Below are 19,447 nucleotides of genomic sequence, written 5' to 3'. Positions count from 1 at the left end.
AGAGAATGGGGCTAGCTTGTAGGCAAACGGGTCAGCTACTCACACTGTCTGGAGTGAAAAAGAGGTGCTTTGGAGCAGCCTGAGCTTTGGTTATCCTCAGATAGTTGGCCCAGTTGAAATCTTCTTCCTTATAACCTAGACACCCTAAAATAAAAGAGGGGGAAAGAAGCATTTCAGTGGGTGGCCACACCTCCCTCTTTGACCTACGGAAACAAGTGAACAGAGGTGGTGCTTCTCAGCTTCCTCAAATGTCAGTTTCCTTTTGGGATGGCATTGAAAAGCCCTCATAATGAGATACTTTAAGGCCACATTCACACCATACATTTAAAGCACTGTGATACCACTTTAAGCAGTCATGATTCCCCCCCCCAAAAAATAAGGGAGTTGTAGTTTATTGAGGGTGCCAAGGTTTGTTGGGATACTCCATGTCACCTCCCAGAGCTACAATTCCCAGAGCGGTTTAGCAATCAATCCCTTTTCATTCTGTGAATTGTAGCTCTGTAAGGGAAACAGCACCCTTAACAAACTATAGTTCCCAGAATATTTTAGGGGGAGAAATGCCTGTTTCAAGTGCTACCATGGTGCTTTAGATGCACAACGTGAATGTTTCCTAAGACAGTGATGGGGAACTTGTGGTCCCACACTCATTAATGGACTCTAATCCCCACCAGTCCCAGCCAGCACCATTAATGTTTAACTGGGTCCCCCCCCCCATGTTTCCAGCTGTTCCTATTTTAGTTTTAAGCCACCTTGAGTCCCTATCAGGGAAAAAGGCTGGATAGAAAGAGCAACCACCACAGCATCTGGAAAGCCACGTTTTCCCCACCCAGACCTTGAAAGCTACTGAGGCCCCTCTCTCAATCCAATTTACCTATGGTGCAATTTACACAATTCAGTTATGCAAATAGGGCTGTGATTCAGGTTCCCACATGCCAGCAGCCACTGCATTCTCTTGCTTGGCTATCTCCACACGTGGGGAGATGCTAAGATTTCTCCTGCAGCAAGGATGGAAGCTCTCCTTGAAAACTGTGCCTGCAGATGCACTGCCCTAATTCACTCACCTTTTGGGGGCTGGAGTTTGTGTCCTGTTTTTTCAAACCAGCCAGCAGGATGGATGTTGGGGGAGTCAGCATTCAGCCAGAAATCATGGCATTCAGAGTAGCCATCAAAATGAAGGCGCATCCTGTATCCACACACCTGCATGCAGGAAAAGCAACAGAAAGGGGCATGCCACCTCGGTGAATGGATTTTCATTCTGCAATTCTTACTGGATCTCTTACTGGGCTGGGGCATCAAAATTCTGGCATGTGGGGTCCAGCAACCAGTTATTTTTCTACCTCTGGAGAGGTAGGAATCTGGCACAGGCAAATGATGCTTACATCATAGTTCATACATTTCCCAGTCTGCAGTCTAAGCGTAAAATCTACAATAGTGTGAGCATTTACATTTGATTTCTAACTGGGTCATATCTGCTTTCTATCTCAAATTAACAATGTCTAATGAAATGGGTTCTGCAAACACAAAGATGGATCCAAAGTTCAGTGGGTCTAGTCTAACCCCTGGCAGGCAGCAATGGGGCTGAACAGAGAAGAGCATCCCAATATATGATTACAGCAGCAAGATTGTTATATGCACAAAGATAGAAAGATACAGCCCTACCTACTACAGTATGATGGAATGGCTGATAACATTATTGCACTTAGCCAAGATGGCAAGGTTAACATGTTTAATTAGAGACAAATCATTACTGACATTTATTAAATATTGGAAACTTTTCATGGTGTTTTTGAGTAAAAGAGAAAATGAACTTGTAATATCTGAATTTGAAGATTGAAAAAATATTTTATTTTATTTTCCATTTTATTTTCTCTCTCTTTTCTTTTCTTTTCCCCTTTTCCTTCTTTTTGTTCCTGTCCTTTTCTTCTTCTTTTTTTAGATTAGATTTTAAAAGCATTTTTTTTATTCTGGTGTATTATACAAAGATACTTTGTATTGGGCATGAACTTTTGTATTAGTATCAATAAAAATAGATATGTCAAAATAAAAAACAGAGCAGAAGAGCTATTGTCACATTCAGAGCCCTGCCAGCTACAGTTGGCAGGTGGGAATTAAACTCCAGTATTTTTGCTATGCCAGCTCCAGGCAAGTGCAGCAGAGGTCAGGGTCAGACCTGTTGCATCAACCTTCTGGTAGCTGGACCAGCTCAGAATGCAGTGGATCCTTGGCTAGCCCAGCTTGAGCCTGTTTCAAGGATATATTCCAAACACCATCGGCCAGAATACCACTGGCAGTAGCTTCTGCTTACCTGTGGTAGGTGCTTTTGGGATGGAGATCCACAGTGGCCAAAGCCCCAACCAGCATATCCCAATCCAGCCCAGCCGAATTTGACATAAGGCACCTCTGCCTCAACCTAACCCCCTACAGTATAGCACTTTGGGGTTCTTGATTGTTCTGCAAGTTTGGCTTGAACCCAGAGCCTTGGAGTGCTCCATGAAGTGAAATTCTACAAGACCCTTTGCAAGGATCTGATGACTCCATTTCAGGGAGATCTGTGACTTATTTAAGCCCTGTACTCCAGCAAACAGTCATAAAAGAGATCTGATGGTGGTGTGCTCTAGTTGTATTTAGAATAGCCAGAAAGAAACCCAGAGGGAGGCAATGGGTGGTATCCTACTAACATGTCCTGTCAGCACAAGGATTTCAGCATGCGCAATGCCCCCTGGCCCCTGCGCCCTCCCCCAATATGCAGGTCCTCCTAGAACAAATTTAGGGCGTATGCAGGGGACTGAGACGGGAGGGAAGTCCCATTACACAAGTGGAAATCCATGCGCCGGTGGGATGCATTACTCAATGCTACTTTAGATGCAACCTATCGTGGCCTTCAGCAGTTCAGATGCAAGAGAACGCAAATGGACAGACCCATCTCACCTCGGCCACAGTCAGAATGAAGTACATAGAAGGGTGCTGAGGATCGATCCCCTCCAGTTTCATCCCCACCTTGAAACCATTCTTGTGCTGGGGGGTCAACTGGTGCTAAAAGGAACAAACCACAGGAAAAGGTGAAAAATGTTTTATTGCCATTGCTGGGCTGCTTGTCTCTTACACCACTCACCCAATGGAATTCTGCCTTATATTAGGGGGGAAATGATTTGCATAAATAAATAAATATGTGTGTGTATTGAGGGAAAATAGCATACAAAAATGTGTATATTAGGAGAACTTATCATTAAAATTCTGTTGGTTTTCATGAGAACTTAAAAACAACGACAACCTGCAAACTGATGAGTACATGTGGAGAACGGAACTTAAGATTGAAAAAATTAGGAACCGAGAGAAACCAAAACTGACATATCTGTAAGCAACAGCAATGGCTAGCACACAGTCTGTGTGTAAATAGTGAGTTTTATTCCAAATAGACAAAACAAAGGCAAGTAACCACAAGAAAGACTGCAACTTCCTGCTCAAGACCACTAGTTAATCAGATGATGACTCATCTAGCTCTCTAGCGTGAGTCCACCTCCTTTTATTCCTACGCTCGAACAACGCCCTCTGCCTCTCTCTCTGTAATTGCCATTTCCTCTTATCCTGTAACCCTCCCCTCCTACGTTCCTGTAACTTTAAAGAACTAGGACCAGACTCGGACAAACTCTCTTCTGAGGTTTGAGTTGTTTCTGCTATTTGCTCACCCCTCCCAGCCAGTTCCTTTATCAAAGCAAGCCTCCCTTCCAGTTCCGGGCTATCAGCCAAGTCCGACAGCTGAGCCTCATTAGTTATCGGCTCTAACCTAACATCATCCCCCCCTCTAGGGGCCTCCTCTCCTTCCTCCCGCCTCCGCACTTCCTTACTTGGGGCGTTATGAGATACCTCCCACCATTCTCCCTCTTCACTTCCCCAATAACTGCAACCCGGTTGCGACTCTTCTACTTCTTCCTCCTCTTCAAACCCACCATTCACTTCAGCTTCCCAGTCTGCCTGTTCTGCCTGCTCCTCTACCCAACCCCGGGGTTTGGGTTTATTAGGGTACCTATGGTGAAACTCTCTCTGCAGCCTAGATGCATGTATATCACTCGCATTCACCCATGAGTTCTCCTCTGGTCCGTACCCTTTCCAAGCCACCAAATACTGTACCCCCCTGCCCCTTCTACGAGAGTCCAATAGCTGAACCACTTCATATTCCGGTTCACCCTCCACCCAGATGGGCAAAGGTGGTGGCTCCTTCCTCTTCTGATACCGGTGTCTTGGCGTTACTGGCGATAAGAGTGACCGATGGAACACCGGATACATCTTCATTGAAGTCGGTAAACGTAACTTATATGAAACAGGATTTATTTGTTCCAACACTTCGAATGGCCCTACCCGTTGCGGCAGTAACTTCTTACAACGTCCCTTGCTCGGCCAATCTTTAGTGGATAGCCAAACTTGGTCCCCTACCCTTATCTCCTTGCCCACTTGCCGGTGTTTATCAGCTTCTGCCTTATACAGAGCCTTCGCTTTTTCTAGCTGTTCTCGCAGAATACTGTGCAACGCTTCCATTTCTTCTGCGAACTGTTCAGCTGCAGGCACTGCCAGTCCATCTCCCTGACCTGGAAACACCCGTGGATGTCGCCCATGGCAGGCAAAAAATGGCGTCTGCTGTGTAGAAGCATGCACAGCATTATTATAAGCAAACTCAGCCAACGCTAGTTTCCCAACCCAGTCATCCTGTTGATAATTCACGTAACAACGTAGGTACTGTTGCAACGTCGCGTTCGTCCGTTCGGCCTCTCCGTTTGTCTGAGGATGCCGAGCCGATGAAAGGCACACCTCCACCTTCAGCAATTGCATCAGTCTCCTCCAAAACTGGGAGGTAAACTGCGTTCCCCTATCAGACACAATCTTCTGCGGCAATCCATGCAATTTGAACACATGTTCTATGAAGAGTTGCGCGGTCTCCTGTGCCGACGGTAATTTCTTGCAAGGAACAAAGTGTGCCATCTTGGAGAACAGATCTACTACCACCCAAACCACTGTCTGTTTCTGCGACTCGGGCAAATCAGTGATAAGGTCCATAGCAATGCCTTCCCACGGTGCTTGTGGTGTGGGCAGTGGTTGAAGTAGCCCGGCTGGTGTTTCGCGAGGTCTTTTGGACCGTTGGCACACTTCACATGCCCGGACATACTCCTTGACCTCCTCCTGCATCCGTGGCCACCAAAAATCCCTTGATACCAGACGTTCCGTCTTCCACTGCCCAAAATGTCCTGCTGTTGGACTGTCATGGCATTGTCTCAGCACCCTCGCACGAAGCTCTCCCTCTGGCACATAGAGAGCTTCCCCCTTGTACAGCAGCCCTCCTCTCTCAGTAAACTCCTTCCCTTGGACTTCCCCCTTACGTATTGCCTTCCTCTTCTCTTGAGCGAACCCATCCTTCTGCGTTTGTTGGAGAAAGTCTGACCGTTCTAATGCCGTCATTGTTGCTAGCTGCAGTTGTTCGGGGCTCAGGATCAATCTCCGTTCTAACCCGGTCTCTATTTCGGAATACTCCGGTTTTCGGGACAATGCGTCCGCCCGCTGGTTCTGAGCACTAGACACATACTTAATCCGGAAATTGAACCTGGCAAAGAATTGCGCCCACCTAATCTGTCGTTGGTTCAATTGACGAGCCGTCTGCCAGTACTCTAGGTTTTTATGATCAGTGCGTACCTCCACCTGATGCTGCGCCCCTTCCAAGAAATGCCGCCAAGTTTGTAGAGCATCCTTTATTGCCAACAACTCTCTCTCCCATATAGTATAATTTTGTTCTGACGAGTTTAATTTCCTTGAGTGAAAGGCACATGGTCTCAGTTCCCCTTTGTCATCTTCCTGGAGAAGCACCGCCCCAATGGCTTTGTCCGAAGCATCGGTTTCCACGACCATCGGCTTGTACGGGTCTGGATGAGCCAAGTATCTTTCCTCCACAAACAAGTTCTTAAGTCTCTCAAACGCCCTTTGGGCTTCCTCAGTCCATTTAAACGCCTTTTTGCCTTTCAAACAATCTGTTATCGGTGCTGTAAGGCCTGAGTACCTTGGTATAAACTTCCGATAGTAATTGGCAAACCCCAAGAATCTTTGTACATCTTTTCGAGTCTTGGGTCTTTGCCATGACACTACTGCCTGAACCTTTGCTGGATCCATGTGCACCCCCTCTGGGGTGATTCTATAGCCTAAGAACTCCACTTCTGTTACGTGAAAGTGGCATTTCTCCAACTTAGCGTACAATCGATGTTCTCTTAGACGCTCTAACACTTCCTTCACATGTTGTACGTGTTCTTCCAGACTCTCCGAGTAGATTAATAGGTCATCTAAATAAGCAAGGACCGAACGATCCAACAAGTCGGACAACACGTAATTAATAAATGCCTGAAAGGTGGCCGTGCCCGACTGTAGTCCAAACGGCATGACAAGATATTCAAATGTGCCGTACCTGGTGTTAAAGGCCGTCTTCCATTCATCTCCCTCTCTTACTCGTATCAAATTATATGCCCCCCTCAAGTCCAGTTTTGTAAAAATTTTAGCCGACCGTAATCTTTCCAGCAAATCCCCAATTCGTGGCAACGGGTAACGACTGGGAATCATGCGCTGGTTGATCTTCCTGTAATCAACTACAAGTCTTTTCTCAGAAGTGTTCTTCTTATCCACAAAGAAAATTGGAGCTCCTCCCGGAGTCTTGGTAGGCCGTATGAAACCCCGTTCCAAATTTTTTCGCAGGAACTCCCTCAGTTCTGCCAACTCCACTTCTGACATAGCGTAGATACGCCTGGCGGGTATCTCAGCCCCTGGCACCAGATCTATTTTGCAATCGTACTGGCGATGCGGTGGTAACCGATCTGCCTCCTTCTCGCAGAATACGTCTCTAAAAGACTTATACTGTGGGGGTATTTGTCTCTCTTCCCCAGTGAGCGGACCACAGTCTGGCGTACCATTGGCCTCACCATTCTTCTCCGCCCTGATTCCCAAACAATGTAGTCGGCAATACACTGACGAAAAGGTCATCGATCTCTGGCCCCAGGAGATCATCGGATCATGACGGGATAGCCAACTCATCCCCAAAACCACGGGGTAGGAGTTCAACCTGGTGATATGGAATGCAATGACCTCTCGGTGTCCCGGCAGTTCTAGACCAATTGGCATTGTGGCCTCTGACACACAGCCAGACAGCAACACTCTACCATCAATTGTTCTAACTTCTAAAGGTTCTTCCAATGACTGTGTCTCTATTCCCAACCTGCTCACCAAGTCCATGTCTATAAAATCAGTCGAGGCTCCAGAATCAATAAGAACTTCCACACGCTCGCCCCTTCCATCTGGGAGTCGTAGCATTGCGAATGCTGTAATTACTGGTAAGATCGGTCCAGGTGGAAGCCCTTTGGGTCTCTTTTCCCCCAACCCGAGGCCTCCAGAACGGGCTGGGTCATCTCGTTTCCCGACTGCTCCACTATGCCCTCTCCAGGTGTTGTTACATTTGTGCCAGACAGCGCACCTCGGTTTCTTCCTACAGTACACTGACGAGCCATGTGATTGGGGGAGCCGCAGATAAGGCACAACCGATCTCTCCACCTTCTCTCTCTCAGCGTGTGTAATACTAGGTGTTGTACCCCTTCTGATAGAACTACGTTGCATGGGTGCTTCTTCCTCCACCCTTCGTGAATCCGGCAGCTCTAAGGGCACAAATGTCCTGCGGCTCTCTGACCTTCCTTGGCCCCTACGCAACCTGTCCAGCGATTGGAACCTCAGGTCTAGTTGCAAGGCGACTTGTGCCACCTCTTCCAAGGTCTTCAACCCAGGATTTTTTGCCAACTCCACCCGAATCTCTTCACTGAGTCCCGCCTTAAACAATCCAACCAAGGCCTTTCCTTCCCAGCCTAGTTGTCTAGCAAGTCTCACAAAAGAGGACCAGAACTGTGCTACAGTTCCCTTTCCTTGCTTAAGGCTCAAGAACTCCTGTTCCCACTCTGCTTCTTGTGCAGGATTCCTGAACATGCTATCCAGAAGCTTCAAGAAGGCTGATAAGTTGGTGAGCACTCGGTCATTAGACATTAGGTAAGGGGCAATACACTGCCGCGCCTTCCCTTCCAAAAGCCCCACCACCAGGGCCACTCTGGCATCATCATCTCTGTATTCTTCTCCCTTAAGCCTTAAATAATACAAGCAGGAAGCCCGAAATGAATCATACTCTGCACCGCTCCCACTAAAACGTGGGGGAAGGGGAACAAAATTCTTTGCCACTTGCCTGCCAGATAAGTCAGAGAGTTGTCTTGCTTGTTCTGAGGTCACTCCTTCCAGCCGTGCTAATCTTGCCTTCAACTCTTGGTTCTCTGCCCAGAGAGCTTCAGTATTATCTTCTAACTTCATCTCCATTGCTGTTGCGCCGACTGATAAATCCCCAGCCGGTTGCTGCTTCCCCTTTTCTTCCATTCTTGCTTAAATCCACATGCTTCCCCTTCAGCAGCAAGTTTGATGAGTCATGCTGTAAGCAACAGCAATGGCTAGCACACAGTCTGTGTGTAAATAGTGAGTTTTATTCCAAATAGACAAAACAAAGGCAAGTAACCACAAGAAAGACTGCAACTTCCTGCTCAAGACCACTAGTTAATCAGATGATGACTCATCTAGCTCTCTAGCGTGAGTCCACCTCCTTTTATTCCTACGCTCGAACAACGCCCTCTGCCTCTCTCTCTGTAATTGCCATTTCCTCTTATCCTGTAACCCTCCCCTCCTACGTTCCTGTAACTTTAAAGAACTAGGACTAGACTCGGACAAACTCTCTTCTGAGGTTTGAGTTGTTTCTGCTATTTGCTCACCCCTCCCAGCCAGTTCCTTTATCAAAGCAAGCCTCCCTTCCAGTTCCGGGCTATCAGCCAAGTCCGACAGCTGAGCCTCATTAGTTATCGGCTCTAACCTAACAATATCCATAATAAAGAATTGGCTTGCCAATCATGGTTTGTCGGAGTGAAACAAAGAATGAACCCTGGGTTTGGACACAGCACTAAGTCAAGGATCATAGTTAGTTTTCCACCTGCAGGAATAAGAAGACCCAAACCAGGCACACACTAATTGCCTAATGCTCCATGCTTTACATATGAACACAGCCTTTATTAAAACACGTGCAAAGCAGCTCCAGAGAGGTGTATGCCTTGAGTGATGTCACAGGTACTAGTCAATAGACTCCTGCAACAGCCATACACACAGTTTTTGTTCTCCATCTGGGAAGAGGAATCAGATTCTCTCAGGCTTAGTATGAAGTGTGCTGAAAATGTGGGAAACTGGTTTATCTAGAACACCCAGCAGGATGGGGGAAATGTGTATGAAAATGGGGAGTAAGTGATGCAGCCTCCTCACTAATCCGAAAATAATGCCTACACAGTCAAGTCAAGTTAATCTCAAACAGAGCGCTTCCAATGGATACGTTAAACTACTATGGATCACTTAAAAAACACATAATACTTTCAAAAGAATACACTGTAGATTCATTTTATTCCCTCAACACCTTTTTAGAATTACTCTTCCATGTGATTTTCCGCTGACAGAAAAGCAAAACAAAACCAACAAAAAAAACCCTGAAAATAAATGGAAGTGAGAAGAATCACATAAAAGCATGATTAGACTTTTAAGGAAAATAAAGCAGAATCCATGATTAAATTGTTGAGCTGGAAACAATGACACACCGGTGGAAGGCAGCAGAAGACAGAGACTGACTCCTAACGGAATAAGAGGCTTCCTCATACTTGGCCATATTTACATTCCTAATTTACCCAATTTTTATATCGAACTGTTACAGATTCTCACAAAGGGTCCTGCAAACTGTGGTCAGTAGATGGTGTTAAGAATTCTTTGACAGAGATCCCTCTCATGGAACTACAGTTCCTAGAATTTGCTGGGATTAGGTACCCCCACAGATGACAGAAACAGGGACACTGTTAACTCACTTCCTGGAACAGATTTAGAGGGGCAGCAATGGCTTTCTGTTCTTCAAGGTAAGATGCCCAGGTCCAGCCTTCTGTCTTCTCCTCGCTGGAAACTGAGAACAGCAAGACACAGACCAAATTTATATGGTCAAAGCAATAATAGCTTCATTGGCATTTAGACATTTTGGGGGCAAGGTTCAGAAAACAGGAAAATGAGTTCCCCCTGTCCTGTCCTCTCTTGGTGTTGCCCCCCCCCCCGCCACACATACTGCCAATTATGACCCTCAACTACTTCCGCCTTTTGAAGACACAGTAATTGAGGGCAGGACAAGTGATGTATGTTACCCAAAAGCATGGCGTTCTGACTTTGATTCAGCAGTTGCCCTCTTGCTGGCCACAGACACTGGGAATATAAGAAAAACAGCTGCTGGATTAGACCAAAGGCCCATCTAGTCTAGCATCCTGTTCTTACCATAGGAAGCCCATAAGCAGGGGAGGTGAATTGTAATGTTCTCCCCCACAACATGTTTACCAACACAGTAGCTGTTATTCAGAGGCATACAAGTGGCCATTGATAGCCTTAACCTTCATGAATTTGTCTAGTCCTCTTTTAAAGCTGTCCAGCTTGGTGACCATCACTACATCTTGTGGTAGCAAATTTCATAATTAATAATAATCAAAATTTTATTATTTGTACCCCACGTGCTCCAGCCACTCTGGGCAGCTTCCAGCATATACAGAAACATAATAAAACATCAAATATTAACTTAGTGCATAATTTAACCATGCACTGTGTGTAATTAAAGAAAACCCTTCCTTTTCTCTGCCCTAAATATCCCAGCATCCATCTTCACTGGATGACACCAGGATTCTAGCATTAGGAGAGATTGGAGGGGGGGGAGGAGACTTCTATCTAGTTTTCCTCCACATTATGCATAATGTTACTCCATCATGTGACAACAGTTAATGGGATGTTGGCCAACCCTTTATAATCATGAGTGGATTGCATTTCTGATGCAGTATATAATATAAGAAAAGCACTTCCTATATTGAGCTTCCTCTTTTCCCCAAGGCTGCAGACAGAGGGCAGATGGGTGGACCCCTCCTAGAATGTTTAATTTTCATTGCTTTAATTAGGACTTTGGTCCTCTCTCTTCTGAAGCATCGGCAAAAGCACGCAGGTTCCCCACTTGCACAGTATGAAGTAAACCTCTTCCTGCCTCCCAGTGCGCTGGTCAATCAATGCAAAGGGATGACTTATGAGACTCAGTACTAACAGTGTAATTGCATTACACTGTTGCTTTATTGAAACCATTCAATCAATTAAATAACTTTAAATGTAATAGACTTTAGCATTTCATTTTTGCTCTTTTACATTGACTTACAATAGCCTCCAACAGCATCACCACCATCTCTCCTCTGCACCCAAACTACTAATACTTTCTAGCTAAAATGCCTTCCCCCTCCAATTGTTAGCTAACGGCAGGGACTGCCATACAAAAATATTATATGAAGCGAAAAATCCAAGTTGTGCAGACAGATGCATGCACTTGCCTGAATGGTTTAACTGTTAGATATAAATGTAGGAAATAGCAATGACTACCGGTACTTCTAAAAATGTCTATTTTATGGTTTCAGGTGCTTCTGTGTGTTTTGTAATCTCTGCAGAGTTCTGAAATGCACCACTGGATCGTAAGACTCTAGAAGAACTCTGGATTGACTAGCCTAACAGGAACTTTTAAACCAAACCCACTCCACCCCAATACAGTTTAGCCCCCACCTTCCAGAGAGCAGGAGTAGATAAGGAGTGCCACACTTTATTTATGCAAGGAATCATCTTAGTAAACAGAAAATCTGAATGGCTTGAGCAAGAGCTCTATACCATGAGCTTACCAGGCTGGCTTGTGTTCCATTCTTCATGCCCTATGCTGCCAGCAGGAAGTTCTCCTCCAGAGCCATTTGTCTCCTCTTGCTTCACTTCCTACATCATACAAACAAAAATCAAACCTTCCTACTCTGAATTAATTTACTGCTAACTTCAGACTCCCCTATTTATCCTAGTGCCAGGAAGTCCTAGGGCAGTTGCTGTAAGATCAGTTTTCCCATGATGATACAATACCGAAATTCTGCATTGTTTTTATGCTATCTGTGGGCTCCTCTAGACACCTTGTTTATTGACCATTCATCCTGATTTGCTTGCACTGCGCTTATGCAGAGCTTAGCCTATGTCTGGTCTTTATTGAGCATTCCTCCTGGCTTGCTTGTGGGGCATTTATATGCCTTCTATTCAGCATTCATTCTCCCCACACTTTTCCGTCCATTTCCCCATCACTTTCCAAACTGCAAAAAAAATCAGCTATCGTTGTTTTCAAGAGTAGATTTGTTGCACTAGGACAGGAGAGAGCTCTAACCCACTTTAACAGTGCACATACATTTAAATCCCTCACACAAGTTTTGACAGTCAAAGTATTTTTTAAAAAATCTGTTAGAAACAAGTCCGTCAGGTCAATGAAATGAGGAATCGTATATATGAAAAGAAAATGTTGCTTTGGGACTCTTACACATATATGGAAGAACACCCAGCCATACCATTTGCTCTGATTCTTCCTCTTCCTCCTCGGAGGGGCTTTGGTAATCTTTCCTTTTCCGCTTCTTCACTGGCTTGAGGATTTCAGTGGAGTTGGTGCTGCCAGCAGAATTCTCCACGATGACAGACCTACAAAGCAAAGCAAACCTTTGCAGACTCAGGACTTCTACCGCCAACCATGTTTTCCAAGCAATGGGAACCGCTTGGCCTTGAATCGGCTCCTGCAACAATATTGTGATCGCTGTAGAAACTGAACAGAGGAGGCACAGCCTCACTTTGGAGGGGATCGACTTCTTAGGGAAGCAAGTCCTATTTGTACCAACCAGATAATATTGTGTTGAGCTAAGATGACAAGAGGTTCAAGTCCCTGCACAGCTATGGAGCTGACAGGGAAGCCGATGGTATGTCAGCTGATGCTCCGGCCTACCTCACTGGCCTGTTTTAAGGATAAAATGTGACACCCTTCATGTAAGTCACTCTGGACTCCCTGGAAGCATGGTGAGACACAAATGCTATAAATGTTGCTCTTAAAACCCTCCCAAATGTGTTGCCTCTCTTTCATCCTACAAATCACGTCACCAGCAGTCTGCGCTCTGCCCACCTTCTCAGATGCCAACACTTCAGTTAAAAGCCAGGGGGAAGGCATAATAATAATAATAATAATAATAATAATAATAATAATAATAATATTTATACTCCGCCCATCTGGCTGGCTGGGTTTCCCCAGCCACTCTGGGCGGCATCCAACAGAAAAATGAAATAAAATAATCTATTAAACATTAAAAGCCTCCCTAAACAGATGTCTTCTAAAAATCTGGTAGCTGTTTTTCTCTTTGACATCTGATGGGAGGGCGTTCCACAGGGCGGGCGCCACCACCGAGAAGGCCCTCTACCTGGTTCCCTGCAACTTGGCTTCTCACAACGAGGGAACCGCCAGAAGGCCCTCGGTACTGGACCTCAGTGTCCGGGCAGAACGATGGGGATGGAGACGCTCCTTCAGGTATACTGGACCGAGGCCATTTAGAGGTAACTTGTCCCATGGGGCTTTTTTTCTGATGTGGAAGTGCAGGCAGTCATGGAGGTGGCAGAGTGCTGGAGAAATGTTTAATGGAAACCCCCCTGAATTCTAAAGTTTCTTGTGACTGAGGCAATAAAAATGGACGTCTCTTCTTCTTGAGAAACTGGGGCAGGGGAGCACATTTCAGCACAGAAGAAGGTTTAATATAAGCCACCCAAAGGAAAGAGAGCTTCCAGTCCTGGCAGATACACAGCAGCATTTCTTTCTCTCCATTTCTTCTCTCTCCAAATCAGAAGAATTAGGAATACTCTCTCTCTCTCTCTCTTTACCTTTCTTTGAATTGCCGGTGACAGTTCTCACTGCAAAACCCTCTTCCTTCCTGGGCTGACCCTGAAACGTTTCTTCGGCCGCAGGTGCTGCAATGGCACAGGCTGTCCACAGTTGGCAGCTTGGGAGCCTCTGCGACATCCAAGTCTAGGAAACCAAAAGGGAAGCAAAAACTCAAATGGGCTACATTGGTCACAAGCGAACTCAACAGCAGCAGGCAGGCCGGCCGGCCCACATTCTGGCGTGGCAAAAGTGTTTGTCTGAGCACTCTTTTCAGAAGCACAATGCTAAGAACCAGATTTAGGTTGTCTGCACAGTGACACACAAGCTCAAAATTTTGCCTTGTAACAAAGCACTCAGGGACTAGATAGAAAATAAACTCAGGTAACCTGAATAACTCAGGACTAAGATCCCATAGATTAGTGGCTCCCAAAGTTTTTCACCCCCACATGGACCACCTGAAAATTGCTAGGGGTGAACAACTGAATGATTTTTCTGCCTCTTGCAGCTACTGTAATGTAGGCCTACTGTGCTACATGTATGATTTATAGTTAATTTTTTATTGCTTGTTTTATTTCTTATGCATTGGATTTGTACTATATTGGAGTCACAGGGCAGTCAGTCCAATTTTTTCGCATTGCCCCTGCCTTTCCCTCCGCCATGCATGATCTGCCACATTTTTATTTCAGACATCATGTGAAGGCATATATATTTGTCCAGGTTTCCCCCATAAGATTGGCTCCTTTCACCTCAGTTTTTATGTTGCTGGCTTAGTGTTTGTGCCCTGCTGAGAGATTTTAAGCATTAAGCAATTTAGAAATGTTTTAAAATCAATCAATCAATGACACACCGATTGTGTGTTTTCACACAGACACCCAGTGGTCTCAAACAACAGAGTTAGCCCAAATTCACACCATACCTTTAAAGCACTTTAAACCATCATGGCTTCCCCCAAAGAATTCTGGGAGCTGTAGTTTGCTTGCTAAGAGTTATTGAAAGACCCCCCCCCATTCCCCTTATAGAACTACAACAACCAGAGTAGTATAACAACAAATCTCTCTTCACAAGGAACTCTGGGAAAAGTAACTCTGTGAAGGGAATAGGGGTCTGCTAACAATTCCCTGCATCCTTAACAAAGGACATTTCCCAGGATTCCTTGGAGGAAGACATGCCGGTTTAAAGTGGTATCATAGTGCTTTAAATGTGTGGTGTGAATGCGGCCTTCCAACAGAAAAGAACCTGTAATTATACATTTAAATCATACATTTCTCCACACGTGTGAAGCCAGAGAAGCATTAAGAGGTAGCAATATCACCTCAGCATTCTCATTATCACCATGGCCTAGCAGCGGCTTCCACAAGCGTAATTCCATGCAAAGTTTTGAACCCTCGCTGAAGAGCAATCCTCACCTTGAGTCACGGTGGGATTATCCTTGCTGGGAGGCGCTGCTGCCTCATCCTCTCCATCTCTTTCTGAGTGGCACTCCTTTAGGGGCTCTGTTGGCAAAAGCTTGTCAGCACTGACCACTTTCAGCGTCCCATATTCATTTATCCGAAACTACATCAATAAGAGAGGGAAGGTAACAAGTTACGGGAGGGGAAAAAACAACAAGAGAAATCTAGGCACAATGGCTGTATTGTGCTGGAATGAAATCAAGGCGGTATCATCCATACACCTGTATCCTGCCTTTGCCGCAAGGAGATTAGGGGAAATGAACGTGGGACCATTCAGTTTCGTCCTCACAGCAATCCTGCAAGGTAGGGTAGACTGGAAAAATAGCTCAAGAGCAAGCAGTGAGTTTCGTGCTGTCGATGAAGATTCCAAAGGCTAAGTTTAAAGTGCCACATTCCAGCAAAAAGAAGAAGCTCAGAATGCAAGGACCTAGCCTTCCACTATCCATAACCCTTTGTGTAACTTTAAGAATCTTCTGGTGCTACCATTACTGCTTTCAGTGTTGCAACTCCATCCCTCTGGAATCAGTTACCAACTAAAATTAGACAAGCACCCAGTGCCTTACTATTTCTGCATCTATTGAAGATATTTTTGTTCAAGAAGTCATTCCTGGAAGTGTGACCCAATCATTTTATGGAATGATAAACTGTACAATACTTTTATTGTTTTTAAAGAGTTTGTAGCTTCTTCTCTTATTTTTCCCCCTTTATTTTATTGTGCACTGCTTGAGCAATGTTTGCTTCTAAAGCGATTTATGAATTTGAAACGAAGCAATAAATAAACCCAATGCTCCCTTAGAAAGCTGAGGAGAAAGGAATTTAGGAACAGCAAAGAGACTTCCCCCCGCTTACCCTCAGGTTGCTTCCAGGGAGAGTGGCCACCCCATCTTTCCATTCCAGAACCCGGATGGTGTTGCAGGTCTGAACTCCGCTGATCTGGGGGATGACTGTCGCTGTGATAGGCTCGCTTCCCATGCCCTCTCTTTGCCTCTCGGACCCCACGCTTTTCTGGGGTTCCCGAGGGAATCGCTGGATTTCTAAGGTGCTTGTTGGAAGGTTTACAGTGGTTGTGTTTGCTTGTGAAGAGGGGAAGGAAAGCAGTGTGTCACCATCATCTCCTGGCGCATGCACATGCAAAACACCTCCCACAGCAGAGACAGACAGAAGATTTCGACACAAAGGAGGAACACAGCATTACAGTCTGGGCAGAGGAGAGGGCTGGAAGAGAACATGGGTAGGGAGGATATGCCCAAATCCTTTACTATAAGGCAGAGGTGGGGGGGGACCTGTGGCCCTCCAGATGTTGCTGGAGTCCAACTCCAGTCAGCTGGGTCAGGGATGAAGGGAGTCGTAGTCCAGCAGCAACATCTGGGGGCTGCAGAGTTCTCATCCCTGCTATACGTGTAGGTGATGTAAGATTAATGACTTCCAGAGAGATAGCTCAGTTAGTAGAGAATGAGACTCTTAATCTCAGGGGCATGGGTTTGAGACCCACATCGGGCAAAAGATTCCTGCATTGCAAGAGGTTGGATGAGATTGCCCTTGGGGTCCCTTCCAACTGTACCATCCTATGAGTCTATGTAGCTTGCCAAGGCTTCCCACCCACTTTGCATAGTCGCACGTTACCATTATTTGGTGAGAACAGCAAACGGCAAAAAACAACAACAACAAACTTGATAGTTAAGCCTACAAGTTTAAATTGCTCTCCTTAGTCTCAACATGTTACAGTCTGGATGCATGAAGGAAACGTTGCTTCTTCCTTTCCTACCCCAAAAATGCTGTGATCAATAGATGCGGAACAAATTCAAGTCCTAAAGGCACATGTCTACTGCAAGTTAGATCATTATATCTTGGTTCTCGTTGCTTTTCTTACAGCACTTATCTGTACCATTAGGTGTTTCTGCAACTTTATCTGCTCTCATACCTGATCCAAGTTTTAAATGAATGGGCTGTATCCACAGTAGCACAGAGTAATGCTACTCATCAGCACAAGGATTTCTGCTTGCATAATGAGACTTCCCACTGCTCCTGCCCTATATTTGTTCTGGGGTTTCCCCCAACCCTCCGCAGATTTGACAGTGCAGGGTGTGCATGGCTGGAGGAGAGAGGGGTGGAAATCATGTTGCACAAATGGAAATCCATGCGTATAGTGGTACCTTGGTTCTCAAACTTAATCCGTTCCGGAAGTCCGTTCCAAAACCAAAGTGTCCCAAAACCAAGGTGAACTTTCCCATAGAAAGTAATGCAAAACAAATCAATCCATTCCAGACTTTTAAAAACAACCCCTAAAACAGCAATTTAACATGAATTTTACTATCTATAGAGACCACTGATCCATAAAACGAAAGCAATAATCATTGTATTGTATTAGAAAATAAATAAGACAGTATTGTAGATGATTAACATTAAAATTATTATTTTTTCTTACCTGCACTGATGATAGCCATTGTTTGGATGGGGGGCTTTTATCCATTTCCGCAGTCACACAATCAATCAGTAGCTGAACTGGGTTCCACACAGTCACCAAAACTAATTAACCAAAAAAGCTTCAAAAACAAAAAGGCAAAACAAATAGCAAAAACAAAAGCACCAAACTTAATCCATTCCGGAAGTCCATTTGACTTCCGAAATGTTTGAAAACCAAGGTGCAGCTTCTGATTGTTGCAGAGCCCCCTGAAACAATAGCCGACAGCTGCATCAGACGTTCGGGTTCTGGAAAAAAAAACGTTCAAAAACCGGAACACTTACTTCCAGGTTTTTGGCGTTTGAGAACCAAGGCATTTGCGAACCAAGGCGCTTGAGGACCAAGGTACCACTGTAGGTGGGATGTGTTAGCTGGCTGCCTGCCGCCCTCTACTTTGCTCACAAGCTTCAGAGGTATACCTGAGTACTTGGCAGGGGGTTGTGGGTGGGGGTGGGTCCTCGTTCACCACACTGCACCCAGGCCAGCTTTGCATAATGTACCCTCAAAATACATTCAACTGCAAACTGAACGACCAAACACAGAGAACCCGACGTACAGAGCGGGTGGGAAACTAGCCTTGACTTTTGGGCCATAAGCATAAGTTGTTGCCTCTTGGACCAGAAAGAATGGAAGCAATGGCAGCAGGAGACTCTGAAAAGACAGCGAGATGCTTCAGGTTCCAAGTACCTACCTGGTATGATGAAGGCGGTTGCTGGTAGGTGGGCATTTTGCACAGTATTCTCATTGGCAACCAAATGGACACTGACTTCCCCTGTCGCGTTGCCTTTTGTGCTTCTTATCACTTCCATCTCTGCTCGTCCATCCATCACCTTGCCTAAGCCACACAGAACAGAACTGGAACACAAGCAGGAAGAAGAGATCCCATTTAGCATTTGGGAGGAAGTATACGTGAATCACAGCAACAGAGACTGAACTTAAGATGTATAACCATTATTTTTCTTTAGGGGGACAGATATAATGGTTAATCAATGTCTGTTTTTAACCTTTTTATGGTTTTATTCTTGTAAACTGTTTTGTTGTTTTTTTATGACATAGCAATATGCAAATACTTTTATAAATAAATAAACTCCTGCGCCAAGGATAACTATGACCAAGAATTAGGTATTTGTCCTGTTCTGGATAGGGCTGTACTTTCCTAAAGGATCAGGTCCACAACTTGGAGATGCTATTAGATCTGGCTCAGTGAATGGATGCACAAAACAAAGACCTCGGTTGCAGAAAGTGCCTTCAGTCATCTTGTCCAGTGCGCCAGCTGCAATCTTCCTGGGAAAACCCTTCCATCTACTAACATACAGATTACATTACTGGAATGCATTTTGCGTAGCGCTGCCTTTGAAGACTGTTCAGAAACTTCATCTGCCTGCTACCTGGTACAGCTAGAAACGAACATGTCTGATCAGTGCTAACAGAGCTTAATTTGCTGCCAGTTCATTTCTAGGCATGGAAGTGTTGTTGTTTTTATCTCCGAGGCCGAAATGCCATGAGCCGTTGCATGTTTACTGCAAAACAAATGATGTTGTGTTCAACAGTGCTTGCTCTCAGTGTGTACAGGATTGCACCTCAACTATGCAATCCTACACATGTCTACTTGGAAGTTAGTTCCACTGATATGAGTAAGTGAGCTGAGCTTTACTCCTAGGTACAGGGATGAACAGCTTT

The 19,447-nt window shown here is 45.2% G+C and overlaps 1 protein-coding gene across 1 annotated transcript in view; it reads right to left on the bottom strand.

The window, feature by feature from the left end:
- Window positions 1-18,617, bottom strand: part of L3MBTL1 (L3MBTL histone methyl-lysine binding protein 1) — a 31,377-nt gene extending 12,760 nt beyond the window's left edge. The window contains exons 1-10 of the mRNA XM_035123728.2: window positions 18,459-18,617; window positions 16,156-16,379; window positions 15,262-15,409; window positions 13,855-13,999; window positions 12,510-12,636; window positions 11,814-11,901; window positions 9,942-10,033; window positions 2,929-3,033; window positions 1,062-1,197; window positions 44-144 (exon numbers count right to left, since the gene is read on the bottom strand). Of these exons, the coding sequence (XP_034979619.2) occupies window positions 44-144; window positions 1,062-1,197; window positions 2,929-3,033; window positions 9,942-10,033; window positions 11,814-11,901; window positions 12,510-12,636; window positions 13,855-13,999; window positions 15,262-15,409; window positions 16,156-16,379; window positions 18,459-18,594 (1,302 nt within the window). The 5' untranslated portion in view covers window positions 18,595-18,617. The remainder of the gene's footprint in view (window positions 1-43; window positions 145-1,061; window positions 1,198-2,928; window positions 3,034-9,941; window positions 10,034-11,813; window positions 11,902-12,509; window positions 12,637-13,854; window positions 14,000-15,261; window positions 15,410-16,155; window positions 16,380-18,458) is intronic.
- Window positions 18,618-19,447: the final 830 nt, after the last annotated feature.

The sequence above is a fragment of the Zootoca vivipara genome, chromosome 7, assembly GCF_963506605.1.
Source record: "Zootoca vivipara chromosome 7, rZooViv1.1, whole genome shotgun sequence".
NCBI classification, from domain to species: Eukaryota; Metazoa; Chordata; class Lepidosauria; order Squamata; family Lacertidae; genus Zootoca; species Zootoca vivipara.
Note: the sequence above shows the minus strand (reverse complement) of the source record. Positions and strands in the feature narration are given on the sequence as shown.